The sequence below is a fragment of the Tachysurus fulvidraco genome, chromosome 15, assembly GCF_022655615.1.
Source record: "Tachysurus fulvidraco isolate hzauxx_2018 chromosome 15, HZAU_PFXX_2.0, whole genome shotgun sequence".
In the NCBI taxonomy this organism is placed as follows: domain Eukaryota; kingdom Metazoa; phylum Chordata; class Actinopteri; order Siluriformes; family Bagridae; genus Tachysurus; species Tachysurus fulvidraco.
Window position 1 is genome coordinate 5,898,317 of NC_062532.1, and position 8,981 is coordinate 5,907,297.

At 39.7% G+C, this 8,981-nt stretch overlaps 1 protein-coding gene across 2 annotated transcripts; it reads right to left on the reverse strand.

Annotated features, from left to right (window-relative positions):
- Window positions 1–133: 133 nt before the first annotated feature.
- On the reverse strand, window positions 134–5,183 carry dele1 (DAP3 binding cell death enhancer 1). 2 transcript variants are annotated; one of them, XM_027171928.2, is made up of 12 exons: window positions 5,016–5,183; window positions 4,042–4,144; window positions 3,704–3,806; window positions 3,464–3,608; window positions 2,995–3,174; window positions 2,834–2,901; window positions 2,665–2,746; window positions 2,372–2,514; window positions 2,041–2,211; window positions 1,806–1,898; window positions 1,401–1,551; window positions 134–1,129 (listed from the first exon to the last, which is right to left on the reverse strand). In XM_027171928.2, exons 1-12 carry the CDS (start codon window positions 5,044–5,046, stop codon window positions 906–908), a joined length of 1,494 nt encoding a protein of 497 aa, XP_027027729.2. In that variant the 5' UTR covers window positions 5,047–5,183; the 3' UTR covers window positions 134–905. The 2 variants fall into 2 exon arrangements, with proteins under 2 accessions (XP_027027729.2, XP_027027730.2); XM_027171929.2 differs by lacking the exon at window positions 5,016–5,183 and adding an exon at window positions 4,301–4,612.
- Between the last annotated feature and the right edge of the window lie 3,798 nt (window positions 5,184–8,981).

Here is an 8,981-nt window from a genome sequence, read left to right on the forward strand (position 1 = left end):
ATCTCATCCCTTCCTTCCTTCTTAGTATCTACAAACTAGATCTTTTCTCTCACGCCTATTATACGTAATGATGCAACTTTATTTGACTGTAACATCGCATTATTGGCAGCTTTTACAATTACACCGAGTCCACTGGTGGAAAAAGTTTGTTTATTATCCTTAAAACTTTAAATTGTGCGTCAAACAGGTCACAGAGCTTAACATGGACATCATCACAGTAAACAATACAATCTAACTAGCAGTCAGGGAAATAGGAACACTCATTATGTGTTTACTAATGCAGTCAAGGTGCATTTGTGTGGGTTTCAAACAAGGCACATTCTATAAAGAATATATATATATATATATATTCTTTATATAATATATATATATATTTGGCTTATACTTAACATTTTATCAATGTAGGTTAAAGTTAAGTGCAATTATAGTACTGAAGTCAAAGTAAAGGTGTTGGCAGGTGGTGTGACCTAAAGTAACAAACTACTGGAATAGGGTGGAAATGGTGTACACACGCTCGATTGTAATGCTTGTGTAAAAGGAGTCTGTCAGGCAAAGACAAACATGCCATCACTCACTCCCCTCCGCTCCTCGTCTCCAGAGTCGAAGTGTGTAACACCTTTGTCACACGACGATGGAGCTAAATAGTGGCTTGACAGCGATGCTTACATTTAAACAACCTCAAGCTTTTGCATAACAAAAATACAGCAAAGGTCATCAAAGGTCAAGAATTCAATCTAGAAAATGAAAACAGAACTAACAAAATAACACAGACACTTGAACCTCACCCAGTAGTAATGCCTGAAACGTTTAAGCTCAACTCCGATTGGCTGAAGACGTTCCACAATAGCTGTACCGTTACCTCAGCTCTATCAGGTTGTTCTTGTGCGCTCATGTGTGTGTGTTTGTTATCCCACCCCTATAATCCAGCCCCCACTTCTACAGTCAGCACTGAGTGTATGAGCAGTAAAAGGGGATAAAGCTAGGAGACTGCCTGTGCTTTGCGAATGAGGAAATGGCTGAGTCGGCAACTCTGCCTGTCGCTTTGCTTCCGGCGCTGGAGGACACACGAAGTTCGCAGGACGACGATCCAGGACTGAGAGACAAGGAGCAGAACGTATAGAGCGCAGGACTAGAGAGAGAGAGAGAGAGAGAGAGAGAGAGAGAGAGAGAGAGAGACAGAGAGAGACTTTTGTACATCATCGTGTGTGTGTGTGAGATGCTTGGATGTAACAGTTACTCACAAACAAACAAATTGTTCAAATTGCAAAGTAAGCAGAAAAAGGAGCAGATCCAAAATAGGGGCATTTATGCTACACAAACATGACTCGGTTGAACTCTAACAACTGGAGGAAAAATAAATAAACAGAGGTGACTGTGTGTGTGTGTTTGTGTGTGTTTACCTTCTCGTTTATGCAGGTCGAGTTTGTTCTTGGCCTCCTGGTTTCCTTTAGCAGCTGCTTTCTCATAATACCACACTGCAGTCGTGTAGCACAGGGGGACTCCAAACCCTCTCTCATAGCATTGTCCGAGAAACAGCAGACCGGTACTGTCCTACAAACACACACACACACACACACAGAGTTCTGGTTATTCTCACCTGTGGAATTATTCTTAAAACAAAATGACGTATTGCATGGTGTGTGTAGTTAGAGCGCACACACACTAAGCGTCGACTGATTTTGTCCACACACACATACACACACACAATTCTTATTACCAAAAAGCAGTTTCCTTTTGTGATTATAGCCCACAGTGTGTGTGTGTGTGTGTGTGTGCGTATATAGCATGTGATGTGTCTCACTCACTCCACTCTCCGCTGCCATTCGGAAATAGCGAACCGATTTCCTTCCATCGGCATCTGGATCCTGAGAGAACAACACACCTAGATACAGCTGAGCCTGAGAGAAAGAGATAAAAAAAGGAGACCAAGGAAGAAAGTCAGTCAATGATATGTTAAGATTAGTCAAGATATTAGTCAAAATAATGCTGCAGAGAAAATGTACTTCTGTTTTCTCTCTCTCTCTCTCGCTCTGTGTGTACCTCAGTAAGTCCAGCAGCAGCAGCACTCTGCAGAAGAGAGATGGCTGTAGCTGTAGCATTGTGTGGGTCCATGATGCTTTGCTGCCCCCTGCTGTTCAGGAGGAGTTTTGCACAGCGGTACTGAGCCTGTGTGTGACCTGCCATAGCTGCACACCTGTAATACTGCAGAGCCTACACACACACACACACACACACACACACACACACACACACACGACATGAGCTACAGTTCTGTCCTCCAATCTTTTTTTCCTCCTAAATGTGAAGAGCTTTGTGTCAGAGGGCAGATTTTGCCCAACAAATGCTGACTGTGCGTGTGTGAGTCATGTACCTTGCTAAGGTCTTTCACGACTCCTCGGCCCATCTCATAACACACTCCAACGTTAAACTGAGCTTTGCTGTAATTCTGCTGTGCCGAAACCCAAAAACACTCGAATGCTGCTTTATGATTGCCTGCTTTAGAGCTTTCCAGACCTGACACACACACACACACACACACACACACACACACACACACACACATACACACACACACACACAGAGAGAGAATGTACAAATTCAGAAGAACCATATACAGTGACACACACAGACACAATGAACTGAATAAAATTTTAAGGTCGTTACCAATGATGTTGAGGATGACAGGCACGCTGTTGCCTGTGATGTCTCTGAGATGCTGCTCGGCCTCGTCCAGAGAGCAGGACGTCTGTGAAAATATGCATGACGGTCAATGGTGTTTTGTCATGACAGCAGATAAGAGATACTTTAAGGAAGAAGCTGTCGGGAAGCCCACCCTGTGTCCTTGTGGTATTTCACATCCAGAGGCTGCAGTCTGGGTAACATTACAGTCTGTGAGTGTTTCTAAATAATGTACAGAATTTCAGGAAAAGTTGTAAACATGTAACAGTAGCATGCCATATATATGAAAATGAAAATACAAGACTATAGAGTAACCTGTGATATTATGGTGAATTGTCTCCCCCTGCTGGTCAGTAATGGGATGTGCAGGTTCAGCGACAGCGCTGTAATTAGCACCACTGCTGCTGCTGCTGCTGCTGCTTTGTTCTGGACTTGTTAACGCCTTATTCACACCCATCACACACACTCCACGGGGAAGCACAGTGTGTCCCATCACTTTGAATGGATTAGAGAGAAGAAAAGAAAAAAAAAGAGACAGAAAGTCAGTGTGCTGTAAGAATGGTGCATGCTGTTATTAAATAAACAAACTATGCTATTCGAAGAGGATAACCACAAAGGAAACTGGCTTAGATTTTAGATCTGGATGTCGATTAATTAATCTCTCATGCAATCTATTATAGCTTATGAATAGTTTAAATCAATCTCCACTCAGAGAACTGGACCAGCATGACTAGTAAATGTGACATATTTTGCTCTAGGGGACAGGATGATTGACAGGACTTACGAATGTCACGCAGGAGCTTGTGTGTGCATTTGTGGACGAGGATCGGATCTGAGAGGCGGGAATTTCCCGGGTTCTGTTCGCCGACAGAGGAGAACTGAGAGTGGATCCTCCTGCAGATCTGCATGAACAGAACCGCCGCAGCACCCTAAACATACACACAAGAATTTATGCATCAGTACTTGTAATTGTTGCACTTCAGTGATAAAAGAGTGTATGTGTGTGAGCTTGTGAGATCTGTACCCATCCCACTGCATCCAGCGCGGTGTATCTCGGCAGTCCGGCAGAGCAAAACTCTGCCGTCCTTTTGTTTTTCTTCTGCTCTCTATCATCTCCTCTCTGAGACCTGAACTCAACAAACCAAACATAATTCCGTTGTCTTATTTTCGGAATGATTTCAGGATATAACGCTTCGTGACAGGATTGGAGGCAGATTGGAGTAGAAGCAGAAGCTGAAAACGGCGTTCACACTTGAAATGATGGTGAAAATTGAACATCAAGATGCGAGTATCTGTATATGTGTAAGAATAGCAGGCAGACTGACGGTGTGATCGAAGGACAGAGTAACGAGCAAAGATTACCGGCTGGTGGAGAGCACAGAGGATGAACTGATGACCTCGTCCTCAACATGGTGGCTGTTGGAGAGACGCAAAGATGCAGTGTTCCCATGGCAACGGCTTAGAACTGGAGACAAACCGAAAGAAAAACCATGAGAAGGAAAGAGCTAACAGTTATGGGCGGCATTGCATCACAATTAACACACGCAAATACATTATACAAAATACAATTAAAGTCAAATATACATTTATTTCCATAATAAATAATTAAAACTTTATATACCGCATCATTTGTGTCCAAAGCATCCTGAGCTGAAAGTTCATACTTCTGTTCAAAAAGGGATTTCTCAGGGGTTCCTTTGTATTTTTAAAAGGTTTACAAATCTTCTATAAAGGTTTCTAGTTTAGATGCTTGGTTTTCTACACAGCACAGGGTTCTACAATTCTACTTCTGACCTTTTCAAATAAATGTGTTCTTACCAAAGGTCGAATTGTTCCATGGCGTCTATTTTGATTTGACAGCAATACAAATAGAGCAAACATTTTATCTATATTCACTATGTTGTCACGGACGAAATAATAATAATAACAGCATATGACAATATGTTAAACTCAATAATATTTAATAACGCGATTGATTTTATTTTAATAATCAATTCATCAAACATTTCAAAATAAAAGTCTTTTGTTAAAAAGGTAATTGTTAAGTTAATTACATTAGACTTTTAACTCCAGTGGAAAGGAAATAAGCATTTTTTATACAATAAACGTACAATTCAAGTTTAGTTAATCTGCCCCTTTAAAAATATAATAATCTTAGGATACTCAATTACTAATATTACTATTATTTGACGTTGGGTAGAATTGAAAACAGTAAGTAACCTGTTTGGTTAGTGAATGCACCACGCCGTGTTCATGGTTGTGTCTAAAGGACGTAAACACTAACGAAAACAATCAACGTTACGACACTGTCAACAAAACAGACGACAAAAACTCACCTCTCCCGACCAAGCTTTGAATTCGCCACATTTTCAAAATGCAATTTCAATTAAAATGTATTATTTAATTGGTTTATTTTGCTTAGCTTTTGTCCATGATAAAAATAAAGTGCAAGCACGACAAGCACGAGCCACTTCCTGGTGTTCTGTGGGGGCGGAGCTAATGAACGTAAAGGGTGACGCAATCAAGGGTGACGCAATCAAGGGTGACTTTTTCTTCTTCTGCAGTTTTCTAAGTGACCACGAGGGGGCGTGAAATCATTAAAATCTATATGATTTTTAATCCTAAACCTTTTTATTAATTTACTTTTGGTACATTTTTTTGTTTTTATTTTTACAGTTAGTAATAAGCACAATTTACTTACATAAAAGTGTTTAGTCAATTTTATTTCTTTTATTAGAGATAAGAGAGAAAGGGAAAGGTCTAGTTAAAATGAATTTTGCTTTCCAATTTGCCCCAAAATGTTCTTATATTAGATTCATGCATTAGCAAGTAAACCAACTCACACACCAAAAATACATCCTTAATCTTAATTATCAAGGCACTTACTAGCTAACCAATCATCTAATATCAAACATAAACCTAATAAATTATTATTTCCCCTATTTAATTTTGATTTTGTCTATTTAAACAGGGTTTTAACTTTACGAAGCACATATTGGAACCCAAACTCTAAAGCTTCATCTGTTCAGTCATAGATGCATCTGTGTGTGTTTGCCTGCTCTGTGTTTGTATATTCGGTGTTGTAATATTTGCTTCAGTGTCTGTACAGCATCTTATGACACACACTTCCTTACTCTAACACACACACACCATTTCCTTTCCTGTCCGGGGCATGACAAGGGCTTATTCACAAAGAAAATAGTAGAAAGCAGAATGGTAGAAGTCATATTTTCACGTATATATTTTAAAATAATTCTGGATATTTTGATTCCATACACACAGGTAACTTTAATAAAATTGTGTAATTTGGTTAAATCATAGTGCTATATTATCTAACTTTATCTATCTTTAGCTAGCTACTGCAGTAGACTCAATTGCAAATGACATATTCCTTTATGTTTTTTTTAACTTAAAAGTTTTCATTCTAGTTCTGTACTTCTGTAAAGCTTTTTTGAGACAATGTCAGTTGTTAAAAGCACAATATAAATGAATTGAATTGAATTCCTTAGTTACTTGTTAGCATGAATTCTACTAAGATCTAATGTGGATTTAAGGCTTCATGTTCCCTCAGCTCGATGTTCCTTTACTATAACAACAAAAGCAAATGAACAAAATGAGCAAAAGATATGGAAAAGATGTATTTTGACTTTTGATGGAGTTCCATGAGGAGTATTCTGCCTTATATTGGTTTTCCACCAGACAATGCAGCAGTTTTCTGTAAATTACCCCTGTTCCTGTATTTTCTCACTATTTCCACCACAATACCAAAATACCAGTGCTAAATTTGGTTACTATTCTTGCCCAGGTACAATGTGAGCTGAGCCGGATGATATGGGCGGAGGTAAAAGTAGCATATTATCCAAGGCCAGCTTGATAACGAGTTTCTGTCCGTTTCTAAAGAATGCAACTGGAAGGACTTTGGGCATCTGTTAGGAAGCATGGCTTGACTTCCACTTCATCAAATGAAATATTTTGATGAATGTTGTATTGTAGTGTTTTCCATATTGACAGGTGTAAAGTGAGTCTTGAAATTTCTGAAGGCTCTCCTGTGGAATGTCCCAGAAACTATTGGAACTGATTAATAATCCTGTGGAAAGGTCAAATCTGCTACACAGTTTAAACCTTGAATCCTGGCAGCTGGGACTAGTGTCAAATGCTTTGGCAATAAATTGTTGAGTATATGGTAGCCAGCACAGGATTCTTAGTCCTCAATCTTTCTTTTCTGCAAAGAGACACAAGTCATGTTTTTCCAATCAGGGTCATCTCAGAATGACAGGATATTGTAGTGCAAGTCCAAATCGCTTTAGTGGGGATTGATTTGTTACTGGAGCTTTCCTGAGCCAAGGCACTGCACAGTAAGTTCAGGTGCTAGCAGAGATTGTGATTCCATGCTCTGATCGATAAAGCAGATTTCTGCTCTGCATCTAATCCAATGCATAAATATTGATTTCTGAAAAAAGAAGAGGATATTTTTTTAACCTCAGACTGACTCACCGATGCTTGAGATTTGGTTCGACAATGGAACCCGACTTGAGTCGACTTCTTGTGTGTATTGGCTGGAGGGATTCTAATGATGCTGTTGGGACTTATGTAGGAGCTCATAAAGCAAGATTCAGAAGGAGATCTGGGTGATCTGAGTGAAGGTCTCAAACCACTGGGGAAGTTTGGCTTGCTGTTTGGTGGTGATTATTCCATCCAAGACTGCTGTCAGGGTGTGGAACATTCAGGTATGTCAGGTGCCATGACTTGACACTCTCCTATCTGAATTCCTTATCCAGGGGTGTCAGCAAATCAAGCTGAAAGATATCAGGGATGTGTTCACAAAAATATCCCCCGTAATACATTGGAGTAATGCCATGCTTTGGCAAGATACAGGAATCATGATAAAGGATATCAAGTGGCTTCCTATTAAATAATAAATGAAATGATACGTGTTTTCAGGCAGAACCCATTTGCCTCATTTTGTTCTTCTTGCTTACAATAAATTAAAGCCAGTACTTGAATTCTGTGTGTGTGTGTGTGTGTGTGTATGTGTGTGTGTGTGTGTGTGTGTGTGTGTGTGTGTGTGTGTGTGTGTGGTCCAGACAGTAATTACATTTCCTCCCACACCACTGTTCCAGTACCTCAGCGCTCCTCCTTACGCTCCTTACGCTTGAGCAGGTTTCTAAAATGAAAGTTGGTTTTGGTTTGTTTTCTTTAGTCATATGTTATACGGACGGAATACTCACATCCAGGAAGAAGAGGGAATTGGTCGAGGTTTGTAACTGGTAAATCTTAAAATGAAGAATCTCAGATGAACAAATAGGTTCGGTTGTTTGAAATGGATCCCGATACCAGGCTTAGATGTGGTCACTATGGTCAGGAAAGGCCATTTTGAACTGAACCCACTGAAACCAGTCCTGCGTTCCAATACTGTTTTTAATCCGCTCTCATCAACTAGCTTTTTCTGTTTCCCCATCACCATTTAAGGTCATTCCATTACGTTACAAGATCAACTGGAGTTTGTTAAAGGCCAGAGGAATAAAGCTGACCGAGAATTACCCAGAATTCATTGGAATCTAACCATGTTTTATTTTTAACAATGGTGACTGAAGGTCATTTCAAATTTCAGTATTCTGATTTTGATCTTTAGATTTGACGTTTTTTAAGTATAAAAATCTCGCATGGCATGGTAGAAGGTAACATAGAAATGGAAATTGGAATATTGGGTAAATTTAATTAAAAATATTTTCTGTAACTCCCAAACCTAAACCTTCTAAACATTGGATTTGAGAGCATTTTGCTCCTGCACACAACCCATTGTGAATTAGGTACCCAGTGAGCACATGGATAACTAAAGTAAGTGCTAAATAACATGAGCATAAATCTTACATGTATGTGTGCACAGAGCCATGGGATGTATTCCTGCCTTCCAGTTGGCACTTGCCCCAGACCAGTTTCTGGACCCTCAATGAACCTGATAATGTTTAAGGGGTAATTGAAAGAGCATAAGTGAGTAAGCTTCAACTCCTTTTAGTCCAGCCATCCCTTCACCCATTAATGGAGCCTGTGGGTGCTACAGTATGTCAACAGAGAGGTGAGGTGAGACACTTCTGGACAGATAATGACAACGGTTTAACTTTGGCCTTATCAAAGAATATAAATAGGTCAAACCCCATAATACAGAAACTATACAATATATGCTAATCAAGAGCTTTACTGAGTGGAGTCCTCGTTCTTGATCACTATAAGATGATTTTGGAAGGTCAAGGTGATTCTCACTGCCACTACTAGCTAAATAAATATCAAAACCTCAGTCATTT